General features: G+C 41.1%; 1 protein-coding gene across 9 annotated transcripts in view; it reads right to left on the bottom strand.

Moving 5' to 3' along the window:
• The window catches only part of Gpatch2l (G-patch domain containing 2 like), a 57,136-nt gene that overhangs the window by 25,472 nt on the left and 14,071 nt on the right, over positions 1–17,593 (bottom strand). For 3 of the 9 annotated variants that reach the window (XM_085697356.2, XM_048449255.3, XM_085697358.2), the window contains exons 3-8: positions 15,068–15,132; positions 11,544–11,720; positions 10,714–10,793; positions 6,771–6,838; positions 5,279–5,333; positions 3,128–3,213 (exon numbers count right to left, since the gene is read on the bottom strand). In XM_085697356.2, coding sequence (XP_085553482.1) covers positions 3,128–3,213; positions 5,279–5,333; positions 6,771–6,838; positions 10,714–10,793; positions 11,544–11,720; positions 15,068–15,132 — 531 coding nt within the window. Of the gene's footprint in view, positions 1–3,127; positions 3,214–5,278; positions 5,334–5,385; positions 5,426–6,770; positions 6,839–10,713; positions 10,794–11,543; positions 11,721–15,067; positions 15,133–17,593 lie in introns of all 9 variants that reach the window. The other 6 variants (XM_085697357.2, XM_085697352.2, XM_085697354.2 and 3 more) reach the window with 4 other exon arrangements.

Genomic DNA, 17,593 nt, shown 5'->3' on the forward strand with positions numbered 1-17,593 from the left:
GACTCCCAAGTAGTCAGGGTTGAAAACTACCACCAAACTGAAGTATTTCTAGAGAGAACCTACAAATTTAATGAATGGTATAACAATCACAAAAATCTCCCTCCTGCCCCTTTCACCTGCCAAATGACACATTCATACAGTGTTACTTTAAATTAGGTCTCATTATTTATTTGCTTATAGTGAAATGCTAAACTACAATACTTGAGGTAACTCACCACACCCCTGTGGCCTCAGCTTATTCTGAATTCCAAACTGTATGGTTTTGAGGTGGCCATGTACGGATGCTGAAGGCGAAGAGAGTGCAGCCGACACTGTCCAGCAAGGAAGAAACTCAGCTCAGATCCCTGACAGGAGGCACCCTTCAGAGCCCAGGCATGATTATCAGACTCTTTGTGCTCTTAAAGGAGAGTAATTATAGGCATGTGAAAAAAGGGAAGCACTCCCTGAGGAACTCTTCCTCACATGCTTCCCAAGAGGCATGAGGGCCATTAAAAATTCCATGATGAAGAGGAAAAACAGCCTGGGAACAGCCAGGAGGCAATACAGCAAATTAATACAGCAGCCCTCCTCAGGGAAAGCTGTGATAAAACAGGAAACACTTCTCTCTTTGCAAAATAAAATTATACCACTAATGATAACACAGTCACCACACACGCGCACAAATCGTTCTAATGATGGGTGTAAAATTCCCAGTGCTGCCCAGATGCTTTGAAAGACATTTCTTCTTACTACAAATAAAACGGAACAAGGAAAAGATAAAATCTCCATTCGAAACACTTTCTAATGCAGTCACTCAGCTGCCTCCTCTCCAGCACACTGCTCCTTACACCTCTTCTCGATGCAATGCTTTTGCTAAATGGTCCACTCTTCTTAAAACACGTGGTTCCAGAACCCACTGTACACGTGCCCCAAAGTAAAGTTAGGCAGGCCCTGCTCCAGTGACACCCTGCTGCATGGGGACCCCATCACTCTAAAGGGTTGAGAGCTATCCCTAAGATCTCAGTGTCTCTCACTCATATTTTCTGAAACCTGCTCTGCTCATTCCATAGAGTAGCGCCTTACAAATCTTCTTGTGTTTTTCACTAGGTACAAACTGTGAAGGAGAGAGTATACAAACAACACACAAAGAATGTGCACACTTGTGGTACTAGGCCAAACAAAGATACACAATTTAAAACAAAGAAAAATTTTCAGGATAAAAAATGAATGCTAACTCAAACATTTTTCCCCAACTTCAAACAACCTGCATCCAGCCTACTAATTTATGACTGCTACCTAAAGACAAGACAAAGACAACTGGTAATCACCACCATCCTCTCTCTTTTGCTTCTAGCAAGAGTTCAAAACAACAGCAGCACTCCCCTGAGCTGTGGGCACTAGAAGTTTTCTTAATGTTTCCAGGGCCAGCCATACATGCCACCAGTCAAGAGAGCAACAATAAAGACAGAATAACAGGGTGCGTAAGTATCATGAATCGAGTTCTGGGTACTGGCCACAGGAGGGCTTCTAATGGAAGAAGAGAGAAACGCTGATGTTGCCCTAAGTACAGTTCAGGTAGCAGATATGGAGGAAGGAGAGCAGAGGGATTCACTCTGTGCGCTGGATTTATGTGGTGCTCCTCATTTGTCTTCCCAAAGAACATGCATAACTACTACTTTATTATCAAGACAAAACAGAGGCATGTTCTTTGGACTGCAATCTAAAAAACCTCCCATGGGCCTGCATTAGGAGCCCCGCCTGTGTTTTGGGGGAAAGCTTTTATCATAGCTGTCAGTTTCCATACCTGACTTTCTCTTGAGAGCTTCAGTTCTAAACAAAAAGCCTTGCACACAGTAGGGAGTCAGCAAATGCTGAATGAATGAATGAATGAATGATTAACACATAGCATGATACTGGAGTAAGGGCCTACAGTGGAAGTTTGTACCACCTCCCAATTCCACATTCTTAGCAACACTATTTACAATGGCCTCTCTTCTCAAAAGGTTTTTCTTCTCAAAATACTACTTTCTTAGCAGAAAGATCTAGCAGTAGGTTATGCATCGGGGCTCATTATCCTAACTCTTTGTATCTATGTCCAAGGAACAGCTACTTTTTGTGCAGCTACAGTACAAGTGTATGAGCTCACTTACTTAAGAGCTGACTAATAAAAAAGCATTAGAAGCTGAGTACAGTGCCACATCCTTTAATCCCAGCACTTGTGAGGCAGAGGCAGGAAGATTTGTGAGTTCGGTGCCAGCCTGGTCTACATAGTTCCAGGACAGTCAGAGGTACACAGTGGAAGTGGGAGCCTGTCTCAGAAAACAAAACAAAACAAAACACATCAGAACCTTGGGAATGAAATTTTTCATGCTATTAAAAATAGCAAGAGTTCTTTGGTCCAGATTGTTAGCTGTTCTATGCACAATAACACTACTAAGAAATGCTATCATCAAACCATACCCACTTCCTTGTCACCTGAATTAAGAGAATCCATAATGGGAAATGTGATATATACATACAGAAAACCTAACAAGTGCCAGGTGCACATGCTGAGATTTATCAGGGAATTAGTCAAGGTTTCTGCATCCTAGAGAAGACAATGGAGTAGGGGTAGAATTTTAAATAAATTAGTTCACATATTCACTACAGACAATGGTAAGAATTAGGGAAGAAACAAAGTAACCAGATGGTGTTGCAGATGACCCCTTAGTTATCCAGGGGTTCAAAGAGGTTTCCAGACAATGAGAACGAGAGCAAAGGTCCAAGGCAGGAAAGGCTGCCATTTTTAAAGAAGAAAATGAAGCTCCCTAGTACTGTTAATCTTTCCGCTCAGAGAATGGACGGAACTGTATGAAAGGAAGCCGGCCATGTTGGCAGAAATCAGATTATGCAGGGCTTTGCAGGTCATGGCAAGAGACATTAATAATGTTCTTTGAAGATGGGCTTTTAGAGGCAGAAATAATGCAAAATATGGGCCAGAAGACATATAAGTTCCTCCACCCTCAGCCTGTTTCTGCATCTGTGAAACATCAACTCACCTCTGAAGGATCAAATCAGATCCTGTGCACATATACTATATAATCTCAGGGTTAAGAACAGGAACACAACATTTTCTAAAAGAAAATAATCGCTACTGGGAGTCAATTACCTGGCAGAGCAGTGTGCAGGGGAACACCTTCGATGAGAAGAGTCAGCAAGAACATCCAGGGAGTAAAGTGGGGAGAGAGGATTAAACTGTGGGGATAAATCAGGCTGTTTTAGTATGGCTTCACTGAAAGAGACCTGATTTCCAAAGAGCAGCCTACATGCTCTCTTTGACTATGTCCAACCCTTCTACCATAAGCACCGATATCATTCAATAAAGCTGTACATGTCTAACCTTATGTCCATGATGTCCCAGCATATTACAGACAAAACTATTTCTTATCAAACAAACTTTTAAGCAATAATCACTTAAATGGCAAAATACAATACTTCTTAATGGACAGTCCAGGAACTTACACCTAGTGATTATCCACTATCAGCCTTTTCCCAAGAGGACTAACATGACATTGCTCTTCCAAGGACACCCCAGCACCCAGTGTAAGTACAGTGCAAACAGAAGGCGCCTAGAGTTGGAATGCCGAGCTAACTGAACCACACTGATTTGCTTATGTTTAGAAGTTGCATCACCTCTGAACTTTGCTAGCCTCCTCTCGAGGGTGTATAACTGGCCATCTTACCTGTCTTATGGGTTACTGGCACTGCTAACTCAGGTACTGTTTTCAGGTCATAAAGTAATTTTAGTTTCTCATCTATTGACCCTAAAAGGTGACTGAGAGGGTGAGAGTGCAGTGCATATGTTAGCATACCATCCTTAGCACCAGAATTCCAAAGCCAAACAGGAGGCTGAAGATCAAACAGGGTACTGTGTACAAAGCACCTCGCTTTATATTTGCTAGCCTTCTTTGTACTTTTCCTGCAATAAACAGTCCTTAGAAAAATGGGTACCTTAATGACTTAAGTCTGAAAGAACTTGAGTGGTTAACTTCAAACATAGTTAAAAACAAACAAACAAACAAACACACAAAAAAAACAAAACCAGAAATTTAGCTAGTACACACAGCTTTGCAACTTCAGGAAAACAGCAGAAACCCATGATGCATTGTTCCTCACTTATACATAAGAGATGTGGAGCAAATGATGGGCATAAGTCCTGCCTTTGCATGCTCTGAAGCAAATACAATCCCCACTCTAGTTTAACAGTCCCCAAATCTCCTGCATGCCACCTCATGACCCTTTCTTTATCTACCTACCACCTGCACTACTGTTTATGCAGAATTTTCTTTACACCAATTTCTTAGTCTCAGCTTTATCTTGTTTCCACAAGGTAAGTCTGACATAGTTACATTTTTTTCTAATACACATTTGTTAATAAATAACTTAAAATACATAAACTAAAATCATCTCATAAACACACACTGGTTTTATCTTCTACTGTTCTTGTTAATTGTGAAACAAAAACTTCCCAAAGAACTTTGCAAATATAAACTGTGTAACATAATAAAATGCTAAGTAGTCCAAAATAACCAACCAGTCAACGAAAGGGCAAGAGGAAGCCTGAGAAATTTTGTCCATCAGTTTCCATCAATTTCACAGCTCAGAACTACCCTCACCTCTACGCTAAAAGGGTTTCAAACATCTATAAACCTAACAAAAATGACCGTAAGTCACTTTTAAATCATGGACCCACTCAAGGTCTGAGTAAACCAAGGCATCCACAAAGGAGAGCCAAGGAAAAGACTAAGAGGAAAAGGCTCTAAGGCCGTGATCACTTCCCCAGAAGGAACTCAACCTCTTCATCCTGTGCTCAGATGTCACAGCACAGGATTCGCACGGCAAACTAAACCAGAGACATGAGATTCTCTTTACCTTTTTAATCAAAGTTCAAAACTAAAGGAATGGGCTCAAGGGTTAAGAGCAAACACTACTCTTCCAGAAGACTCGAGTTCGGTTCTCATTAGCACTCATGTTAGGCAGCTCCCAACTGTCTGTAACTCCAGCTCCAGAAGATCGGACGCCCTCTGGCCTCTGAAGGCACCTGAGCTTACATGTACACAAACCCACATGGACACATAAGTACAAATAAACCTTAGGAAAAAATGGAAATAAAACCAGTAGTGTGTTACTACTAAGAAGCTGACAAATGCAGCTGAATCTAATCTAATCTAACTGGCCACAGTTCTTACAGGTGAGCAAGGGCAGTCTGGAACACAGCTCTCAAAAAAGTCAAGAGTGATTGGGAAGTGATCTTACTCACCTCATGTGCACAAGCAGAAATGGGAGGAAAATCAGAAGCCAATGCTTTATTCTTTCTAAAGAAAAGGAAACTGAATGATAAAAGATGACCCAAAAAAGTTATCTTACCTGCTTTCGTTCTCTTTTCCCAGCTGATGGTAACCAGAAACTAAAGAGAGAATAACAGGAAAGAAAACAATGAAAGAAGTGATAGGAAAAGTATGAGGGAAGAAGGTAAAAGGTGGGATACTCAAGTGAAAACAAAGAAGGAACTGGGAGGGAAGCAGCTGAAGGAGAAGGACACCAGCTAGGTGTGAACGACGTCTCCTGATTTCTCTCTTCAGTGGAGAAGGCAGACAAGGGACAGTCAACTAAGACTACAGCCTTATCTCAGCTGTGCAGTGAGAAAAAGAGGTTAGATATGTACAGGACTGCCCTTGGGCACTGACCATAATGATTAAGGAATAAATTATACAAGTTCTTTAACATATACAAATATGGGGCACTTATGCTTACATGTGTAGTTGTATGTGTGTATGTGTGAAGGCAGGAGTGTAAGTTCACAGGAGCACATGTGTGTGGAGGTCAAAAGTTAATGGCTGATGTCTTCCTGCCTTACTCTCCACTTCATTTATTGAGGCAAGGTCTCTCACTGAACCTAGAGTTCCCTGCTGGCCAGCTTACAATGGGATCTACTTCTCAAGTGCTGTATTACAAGCAGGCCTAACACATCTGCCTGCTTCTTCATGTGGGTGCTGGGGATCCCAACTCTGGTCCTTATGCTTGACCCACTGAGCCATTTCTCCAGCCCCAATATGTATGCATTTACTCAGCAGATATTCAAATTTTTGCCATGGAAGACCCGCAGGAAGGCAAAGCACACAACAAAGCCAACCGTTTAGGAGACGAAGCAAGGCCAATGATTCCTGTGTAGCTACAGTCATGCTTCTGACTGCATTCACCATAATAACAGGGACAGAAATAGTTCTCCTTAAAGAGGTCTGAAGGAGAACAGAAGCAATCAGACATTTGGAATGACCATTAAAAAAAATTAAGAGAGAAAAATGCATTTAAAATATTGTATCTAGTGGTGGACTCATAGCACCTAGAAATATAACAGGCAGCAAAGTAAAAAAAAAAAAAAGAAATAAAAATACTCTAGAAAGGAAGAAGAAATAACTGTCATGATTTAAGACCTTAGTCATCTTAAAAAAATTTTAATTATTGTGTGTGCCACAGCACATTTGGGAGGGTCAGAGGACATCTCTGTGGAGTGGTTCTTCCCTTCCACCTCAGCGTAGGTTTGGGAATTAAACAATGACAGGTGGAAAGCACTTTCAGCCACAAGCCACCCTGCCAGCCTGACTTCATCCATCTTAACTGTGAGGAAACACCAGTCTTTAAGATCCCCTCTTGGTTCTGAAGTCTAATAGAAAGATTGCTTTATAAAAGCCTTCTCTACCGCTTTCTCCAAGATCCAGGCTAGGAGAGCCAGTAGGCACGTAGGCACTTACTCTTTCTGGCGAGGGTCACTGATGACATGGCTTATCCTCTCGGTTCCTAAACTGCTTAGGCTGGTCTCCTAAAATGATAAGAACAAGAGTGTCATCAAACCACAGCTGTCGCCAAGCTCAATTTTTTTCTAACTATGCCAGTCAATAAGGTTGTGTCAATCTTAAAATCCAACAGCAACTAATTTTTTTAATGTGAGTCCATCTTAGAAGAATCATCTATTATCTAGCTAGTTTCTGCTGACTCAAAACAACTTAAAAAGCCATTATAAATGCTGTTTGTTGGACATGGGATTCTTTTCCTATTTTAAATTTAGTTTTATATAAGTGTGTGTGCTGGTACACGTGTGGGCAGGCGTAAGTGTGTGCATGAATGGAAGCCAGAAGACCATCTGAGGTGCTATTGTTCAGGAATTGTCTACATTGTTTTGAGACCAAGCAGACAATGAGACCAAGCAGACTAGGCTGTCTGGTCAGTGAGCCTCAGATCCTGCCTCCTCCTCCCCAGTACTGGGATTACAAGCATGTCACGACACCTGAGGTTTTTTCCCACATGGTTCTGGGGAACAAACTCAAGTCCTCTGCTAGCACTTCACCAGCTTGAGATTTCTCTCCAGCCGTTTATTTTTTAATTAACACATAAGTGAAATATAAATATAATACCAAGTAATGTTTTAACATGTGTATTGCTGTTTATTGTTTAGATGTGCATGCAATTTTAATATAGTAATACTTTCCGGAGTAATAATATAATAATTATAATAATGGAGTAATAATATTTTCTAGAGTACTAGAATATAAAAAAAGTAGAAAAACCTTTTTGGAAGATTCAACACCATTTATTTATTTATTTGTTTATTTATTTATGAGGCACACGGTTTCACTGTGTAGCTAATGCTGGCCTCCAACTCCTACTCCAGCTTCCCGAGTGTTGAGATTGGAGGTATGTGTCACCACACTCAACAACAGGACCAGTTTTTAGCAGAAGAGCACACTAAGCTCCATGAACTATTTAACTGAGGCTCAACAAGCACCAAGAATAAATACTGACTGAACCCTCACTGAATATCTGCTGAATGCATGTCCATGTGTTAAAGAACTTGTGCTATAAACAAAAAAAGCAACCTGGCTAGATACGGACAGTTCAGTGGTAGAGTGCTTGCCTAGCATGCACGAGGCTGTGAGCACCACAAAGTACCACAACAAACAAAAATCACAAAGATTATCACTGTGTTCTGTCCCTTGAAGATTATTTTAAAGTAAAAGCAGAAGGCTGTATAAACTGATTCTTAAATCCAGGGCTCTCAGGACTGCAGTGTGAAAGCATACCAGGAATACCACAGCAAACCAGTCATCTCCACTGGAGAGTGGCAGAAGGCACTCACCCTCCCCTAATGAGCACATTCAATGATATCTGTCACAGCAACCTGCACGGAAACAAGAGTCACACACAAGAGGAAGTGCTAAGGCGAGAGGACACAAGTCACAGGCATGAGTGTTGGTGCTACTCAAACACATCTGTATCCTGGCATTTGTACTCAACTATGTGTATGAGTTAGCCTGAATAGGAAACACACCTCAAACAGAATCAACAGCTTTAGAAAAATTAATCTGAGGTCAGATTCTAAACATGGGTGGAGCTAAGGGGAAGGTCACACATTACATTCTTCGTATTTTTCACCTCTCCGGCTATGCCTCCAGATCAGAGACACAGACTGTAGAGAGGCCAAGGGAAACGATGGGTGAATAATGAGCTATTTGTTATAGCAGAAAAATTATTAACTTAAAATGCCATAATATTTAAATTTATAGTTTATTACTGTGTAAATTACAAGCAGTACTTTGTGTAATTAGCAGCTCGCTGGCAAGGAGCTGTAAATGAAACTCATTATTTATGATCATAGTTTAGAAAGAGAAGAGAGGGACTGGAGAGAGGAGCATGGAGAACAGAGCGATGACCTCTGCTAGAAATGACAGCTCTCCCTTTAAGGTGATGGGGATGAATGTAAAAAGTACATCTCACCCTATTCACTTGAGATCATTAGCTCCTGTCCAATAAACCCTAGATTCCTCTCAAGCACACTGACGACAGCCTTCAAGATAAACTAACTCACATCCACAGAAGCAGAAAGTGCTTCCTTTGTTGAGCTTAAAGAAAGGCAGCAGATGGTGGGGAGACCATTACTTTACCTATCAATAGAAGGGGAAAGTAAAATCTCACTGTCTACTCTCAAGCTTCTGCCTTCTTTAGCCCCATCTACACAGAAGCTCCCTGTCCAACAAGGGTATTGGTCCATGGTCTATACATGGAGTAAGCCAAAAGGAACATAGTGGGATTCTTCTAGTCATCAAATGCCTCTCTAGTTAGAGACTGGAATTGGAATTTAAAGGTAAGAAATAAGAATCTGGCTGGAAAGACAGCTCAGCAGGTAAAGGCACTTGCTACCAAGTCTGCTGACCTGAGTTCAATCCCCAGGATTCACATGATTGAAGGCAAGAAGTGACCCCTGCAAACTGTCTTCTGAGGTAAACACACACAAAGTCATTAACCTCACGTTTTGGACTGTAGAGAGCTGCGTGATGCCATGCCTTACAGGTGGCGCTGATTCCCACCTTCCACCTTTCCAACGGTGAATGCTCTCAGATGTGTAACAACTCCATATACGGCTAATGCTAAGATCTGGCTTGCTTCTGCGTTTCTGGACCTATCTGCGTCTCCCACGTGGCTTGCTGGGGTTGGCTACCCAGAGGTTATTTAAGCTGTAGACTGGCTTTACCCCTGGGCAAGAGGTTGCGAGAGGTAACGAAAGGATGAGAAGATTATTTTAAGGGCCTGAATAAACCACAGTTAAGAAGAGTCCGGTGTTGCGTCTTCATTGCTGGCGAGAGAGACGCGACATTGGACCACCCCATGCCAAAAACTTCAGAAAATAGCTCTCTGGGTAGAATACAATACAAAGCAGTAGCCAGATGATTGTGACCGACAACCACACACATGGCTTGGCAAACATTGTAGCAGACATTCTAAATGTTTGACAAACTCTTCCTTACTCCATCTTCCCTGCTTGGCTAGGGAATCTTTGCCTTAGCCTATTTCTCAGTCTCTGGAATACAATTTGAATCAAGAGCTAGGTACATGCCTATAATCCTAGGATTCAAGAAGTTAGACAGAACAATTTCAAGTTCAAGGCCAATCTGGGACACAAAGCAAGTACCAGGACAGTTTGGACTTCATATGGAGACCCTGTCTCCAAAAAGTTAAAAAATAAAATATATTTAGTTTAAAAAGAATAAAGTTACCATAGGTTCAAGTCTCTATTCTGCTACCTGGATGCAAGAAATGCCACACATTTCTTACTTGTGGGCTAAAGCAACAGTTAGGAGGAACCAATGGCCCTGGCAAGGACAGAACTGAAGAAGCAGCAGATGTCCCCGGGGGCCAGGGAAGAGCTCCTAGGCTACTGTAAAGCCGGCTTAGTGCTATATGATGTGTAAGGGAGTGGATGTACTCATTTGGTTCTGTTTGTTGTTGTTTAGCTTTCTCCTTTTAAATCAATTCTAGAATAAAAAGTCAAATTAGGAGAAAAATACATTTCTGAATTCAGGAGTTATAAAAAAACCAAAAGACATTTTCAAAACTTATACAATAATATAGAGTTAATCACAAGTGCAGAAGAGAGAGAGATCAGACCAACGGTCTATACGCAACAGAGGCAACAGCAAGCGCTTGGTCAGAACTTTTATGTGGATAAAGTGTTTATCTTTTATGTTTGTATCCATTCAAATCCCACATAACGTTCATTCACCCTTCTTAACTCCCAGAACATTTCAGTTGGTTTCATTAGCTCCAGAGAGTCCTGTGATGCCTTCAATGTCAGTAGGGTACGCAAATCCTATAGGGACTACCACCTTCCCACAGCACTGGAGAAACCATGAGATCTGTCACCTTCCCCGCCAGCCTTCTCCGCCCCTTCCTGAGGCACCGAGCTGCAGCTCCTGGCAACCGATTCAGACGAGCATGGTATCCTGTGGAAAGAAAAGGGCCTCAGTTGTTGAACATACAAGATCCATATGCACAGATGTTCTAACACACTGGAGCCCTTACCTCAGCATCTTCACAAGGCTTACTGTGCCCATATCTTTGTCCTCAGCAGTATGATCACAGGTGTACCACTGAGAGCAACAAACATCAACAAATACCAGATAACTGGCTAAATGGTTGATTGCTACTTCCTGAGAGTCCTACACTTACAGAGCTAAATAAATTATAAAACAGTCTTGTTCATTGTCACACATCTTAGGCAACAGCCCAGACATTCCAAAAAGTGAAATGAAACAAAGGAACAGACACGCATTTGTGTCAAAGTACACAATAATAGGATCATTAAAACAAATACATTTAAAGAAGTATTTTAAAACCATCCACTTAAAAATGACATAATTTCTTTCATGTGAACGCTCCTTGTAAGAACTGATCTTTCAAATTTCCAACAAGCATTCAGGAAGTATTGTGTCAGCTTTAGAGCAGGGTATGTTCCTGTGACGTGACTGACGCCAGGCTTCCTAATGTGTCCCCAGAGTCTACATGGATTGACTTAGTGGGAGAACTCTGAGCTTTGAGACTCACCCTTGAATCCTCTATAATCCTGAGCCAACTCTACAATTCAGAGAGCAATGCACTGTCAGAAGCATGCAAGTGATTGAGCAGGGCATGCTGAGTCTTCCCAAAGAGAACCATAAAGTCATGACCTTGACTTTCATTTTCTCCAAACTCACCTCTTTGAGCTGGCCGGGAAGGTAAAAGGAATGTGGGATCTGAGAGTTTATCCAGTCCAGAGTCCATTCTTTCTACTTCAGGGCAGTGATCAGGAGCCCACTTGGGCAGAAGGTTATGAACGGTGAATCCGGGGACACATTCTCCTTCATAAAACCAATCACTTTGCTCATCATCCCCTAAAGGAAACAGATCATGTCCTGAGCTGTCATGTTAAAATTCAAACGCCAGGAGGGTTTCTTAATGCTATAGTTATGATACTGTCAAATAAACCAAAGCACAAAAGCACCTGTCCAGTCCGTCTTGACACACATTAAGATAAAAACTAAGGCATCAACCTAGTTCCACATGAATGCTGGACTGTTTTTCACCACTTAAGTAGTAAAATCTAAGATCTAGCCTTTCAGTCCTTCAGAATCCATGTGGGAAACTCAAAAGTGTGTTTTCTCTCCAGAAAACCCAACAGCTCTAACTTACAATGAGGCGACTCATGCCCAGAAGTCAAGGTGAAGTTAGCAAATGAACAGAATTTGAACCCAAAACCCGACAAAGGCCAAGTGTTTTCCATAAAAAACAAACTGCCTTCCTTACCATTATCCATCATTTAGATAAACAGAGTTCAAAGCAATAAATGTTTCTCAATTCAAAAATTATAGTTTTTAATCACTGGGGAATTTTTATATATTTATATTTTACCATAATAGATCAGTAAAGAATTTATGCCTGAAGGAAGGGGAGAGGAAAAATGTATAGCTCAATTTAAAAAAATTATGCCCACACATTGTTTTGGTTGCTATCTCACTGATACAACAGAAAATCATTTTGAACTAGAAATCCAAACTACCAGGAAAAAACTAACCAGAGAAACAAGCAATAAAGCTCCCTAAGACTTTTCAAAAGGGTCACATTGCTCATTAATGGTAAGGTCCCAACTAACCCATATATCAAACCTCCTGGTTTGAACTTCCAATTACCTACCATAACAATTTCTACTAGAGTGTACTCCTGCCAACAAGACAGGAAGAAAGAGGCATCTTCACATCTGCTACCTCATCCCCTTTCCAAACCACAAGAATAAAGTAAACTATTACAACAGCATCTAAGGTTCATAAGGCCTTCAACCCCCAACATACGTATATGTATATGAGTACACACAAACACACATACACACACACACACACACACCAGGTTCCACATGCCAAACACATGAAGCCACTAACACACAGAATAATAACGACTTAAAATTAATGTGGAAATCCCCAAGATGGGCAATGGAACCTGTATTCTGCAAATAATAGCTATTACCACCAAGTACCAAAGAAGATGCTCTTTGGTATATACTGGTGTCTCACTGCAAACAGTTGACTTGGAAACAGGAGTTATCAAACTCCAAGTAACAGAAGCACCCGAGGGGCTTGTCAAAACCAGGATGTTGGGGAAGTGAGGAGATGACAACAGACGGGAAGAAAGAAACATGTCAGGTGACATCCAGACCGCTGGGCCCCATCTACCACCGTTTCTGATGTGAACCAAATACTAGTAAGTTCCCTCATGAAGCTGAGCAGGTCTGGGGAGCACAATCTGAGTGCCTCACCAGGCAGAGACACAGGTGGACTCAGGCAATGGTAAATGTGGCTGGTTTCTACGCACTATGACATGCTCATTCCATTCTCATCAAGAAGCATTTCTCAGGACATGACTGCAACAGGTAAACTCATTAGATCATGTTTTCTGACAATGAATTAATGCAGAATGGGAATTCACTCATGATTCAATAATAAAATTTTTAAAAAAGGACTTGTAGCTGGGCATGGTGCCACACTTCTTTAATCCCAGCACTCAGGAGGCAGAAGCAGGAAGATCTCTTGTGAGTTTGAGGACAGCCTGGTTTACATAGTTAGTTCCAAGACAACCAGGACTATGCAGAGAGATCAAGCCTCAAAACCAAATAGATAGATATTTCTATGGATGAATGAACTAGCTGAGGTAGAAGAGGTTTTGTGAGACTGTCAGATAAAAATCCTGTCATCTTGCTTCTCTCTGCCACCCTCTCTTAGAGGCAGCCTCGGCTGTTTGATCCCCAATAAACCTTTTTGTCTACGCAGAGTAGTCTAGTTTGAAGGCTTCACTGCACCCTCTCTTACACTTAGCTTGGTTTATCAACTTAATTGGGGCTCTTGTATTCCAGGCAATGTATAAGGGGCCATGGTTAGAAATAATTCCTGGGGCCAAGAAGATGGCTCAGTGTTAGAATGACTTACTGTGATCAGTACCTAGGTTCGGTTCCAAGCACCTACACGGCAGCTCACAACCATCTATCATTCTAGTTCCAGGGGGATCTTATGACTTTTCTGATCCATTCAGGATCATGACCCCCTCATGGTGCACATACATACACTCAGGCACACACACATACGCAAAACTTAAAAAAATAAATATTTAAGAATATTAATCCCCAGCTGTGGAATGCTTCAATGGAAAGCACATAACACAATAGGTGATTTTAAAAAAGCAGAGGCTGGAGAGATGCTTATTAGTTTGGAGCACTTGATGCTCTTGCAGAGGACCTGGGGTCAGTTGCCAATACCCACATGGGGACGCATGACCATCCATAACTCCAGTTCCAGGGATTCAATGTCTTTCTTCTGATCTAAGAGATTACCAGGTATACACATAGTACACATTACATACATGCAGGCAAAACACTCACATACTAAAATTTAAAAACATCTAAAAACAAACAAAATCAAAAGGCGACAGGTGCATGCATGCACACACACAGGTAAAGGCTTTCAGTCAGGGTACCTTCAGGAAAAAATATGCACATTTATTTAAGTGGGATACTTGGTGACTTTTTAAGACACTTATTAAATCCAGGACACTACAGGGTTTATCCATATGACTCTATCATAATCTTCAGGCATTCAAACTTAACTAAGGCAAATGTTATTCCTCAGTAAAAAGAACATATCAATCCTTCCCAAAAGAATTATGCATGAGAAATATTACTGGTTAAAAGTAAGAGAAACTTTCACAAGTTCCAGCCTTAAGAATCACTTCAGGTCCTATAAAAACTACAGACTCCAGGGACCAACTCCAAACCCATCTGATTTCGAACAGCTCAGGAAATCTGAACTGTCCACAAGTTCCCCAAGTGGGTCTCACACACCATCAATCAGTCACTCCACAGTTACTGAACAGTCACTCACAGTCACTCAGTGAATCAATCACTGTGACAACGTCCCAAAGCCGAAACCAAGACCACTGTGCCAGAACTGGAGAAAAAGCTCAGAGTTAAGAATGTGTACTGCTCTTTGGAAGGACCAGTGTTTGGTTTCCAACACCCATATCACACAGCTCACAACCTGTAACTCCAGCTCTAAGGGGATCCTGGCACCCTCTTCTGGGCTCCCCGGTGACTGCGCTTACATGCACACACCCACACTCAGACACACATGTATACACATAATTTAAATTAAAAAATAATAAGTCTTTAAAAACACTTCTAAACTTTTACCAGGATTACCTTGCCGTCCTTCATCATTGGTGAAAAGCCCTGTGTCGCTGCTGCTGCATACACTGCTAGTTTCGCTAGGAAAAAAAAAATACAAGAGAACTCAGTCATTCCAGTCAAAAACCATTTTCAAATGGAAACATCCCAACTGTCTTTCTAACTTCACTTCAGCCCATTCGTCAATCTGGTATGTAAATTTCACATAGAAGATACTATGTTTCTATGTTACCTTCTATGTTTACATAGAAGGTAAAGTTTACTCATCTCCCCACCAAAGGTAAAAGAAGAAAGCCAAAACTCTTGCATATTAAACTAGTTTCAATACACTTAGAGTTACTGTTATAAAAGGCCATAGGAAGCAGCAACCAGTAGCTTATTGTCCTTTTCTTTCTTCTTCTGGTGTGACCTATGAGGTATGTAGATGAGCGCAGAAGCCCTCAAATGGTTTCTTCAGTTTTAAGTGGTTGGGAAAAAAAAAAACTCCAAAAATGAGTATATTCTGACATTTAGAAATTACACAAAATTCAAATTTCAATGTACATAAATAAAGTTTTATTGGAATGCAGCCATGCTCATTCATTTATATATCACCTGGGGCTTACCATCTGCAAAGGTAAGCAGCTGCAGCAGAGAGTGGAGAGCCTACAAAGTCCTCAGATACTGGCTGTGTGGTGTGGCTGTCATTAAAGAAAAAGTATGTGGATCCCTGTATTATAAGTTCTACCCTGGATGAGTATGTTCCCATTGTTTTAATGTCAAAAAAATTAAAAGAGATGTTTTATCATACGGTATATCAAGATTCTACTAATTTCAAGTCACCAGCAACACTACAACATACAATGCTTCTATGATTATTTTTACACGGAATCTATTTTATCCTTATATTCTAAATTATAAGGGCAGGCTCTACAAATATCTGTTGATCAAAAAACACGATAATCATTTATCTCCTACTGTGAAAACAGAGAATATTCTTGAAAGAACTTGGACTGAACTTATCTAAGAGTTTCCCATATTGAGTTTGTAATGACAATGATGTCATAAAAACATCATCAGGACTCTAAAACTATAGGACCAAGGGAGATATGTATATTCTTGATTTAAAACATTATGTCTATAGAACACTTATCCCATAAAACTATCATTATTCTACCAATGTGGAAACCAGTGCATTATCTGACGGCATTTTCTAATTCTGCGTATTCTCTCAGAGTAATTTGCGTTGTGAAACAGTAAGTACATGTTAAAAAAGAAAAACAAAACATTGTTAGCTGGGTGAAGGCAGCAGCATGTCTCTTTAATCCCAGCACTCAGGGAGCATAGGCAGGAAGATTTCAGTGAGTTTGAGGCCACCCAGGCTACACAGTGAAACCCTGTCTTGAAAAACCAAATAGAAAAGAAAGAAATTTTTTCCCAAAGATATTTTATTTATCATGTGTACAATGTTCTGCCTGCCTGCGAGTATGACTGCAAACCAGAAAAGGGCACCAGATCTCATTATAGATGGTTGAGAGCCACCATATGATTGCTGGGAAATGAACTCGGGTCCTCTATAAGAACAAGACAGTGCTCTTAACCACTGAGCTATCTCTCCAGTACTCAGAAAGAAAACTGTTAGTACAATTTGCTAAGGAAAAAAAAAGTGGGAGCTGCAAAGCATGCTTGCACACAAGAACTAAGAAGCAAGTGCAAGAATGAAGTTCTTGCTAGAAAGGCAAATATGTCCCTTCTGAACTAGGGCCAAAGGTGTCCAGTCCTACAGCCCTTCTCACTCATTTTGCTCACAGATTGCTTTTTAAAAATTAGATCTATTTTATGTATATGGAATATTCTGCTTGCATGTATGTGCCGAAACCCTCAGAGATTAGCAGAGTGTGTCAAACTCTCTGGAACTGCAGTTATGGATGGTTGTTAAGTCACCGTGTGGGCGCTGGGAACCAAACTCTAGTCCTCGTGCAAGACAAACAAAGTGTTCTTAACTGTTGAGCCATCTTTCCATCTCTGAGATTATGACTCCTAACAAATCAGACTATAAGATTTCTGAATAATTTAATCAACTATAAAATGTTAAATTAATACTCATCGGAAACTAACTCATAAGAGGCTAGAGATGTTGCTAAATGGGGAGAAAGCTTGTCTAGCATACATAAAATCCTGGGTTCAATCCCCAGCCCTGCATAGACCAGGTAAAGGAATGTACATGCACAATCTCAGCACTTGGAAGTGCAGGTAGGAGGACCAGAAATTCAAAGTCATCCTCTTAGATAGTTGAGTTCAAGACACCCTATCTGAAACAAACAACAATAAGAAACAAGGGGTGAGGGAGGGAAGGCACCGGTAGGCAGACGGATCAACAGGTAGGCAGGCTGCCTGGCTGACAGCTTTTGCTTTGTTTTTGAGACAGGGTCTCTCTACACAGCCCTGTCCTAAACTCGCTCTATAGACCAGGCTGTCATGGAGCTCAAAGAGATCCTCCTGCCTCTGCCTCCCTAGTGCTGGGTTAAAGATGCTCACCACCAAGCCTGACTATGGCTGATA

Source organism: Myodes glareolus, chromosome 11 (genome assembly GCF_982192425.1).
Source record: "Myodes glareolus chromosome 11, mMyoGla1.1, whole genome shotgun sequence".
NCBI lineage: Eukaryota > Metazoa > Chordata > Mammalia > Rodentia > Cricetidae > Myodes > Myodes glareolus.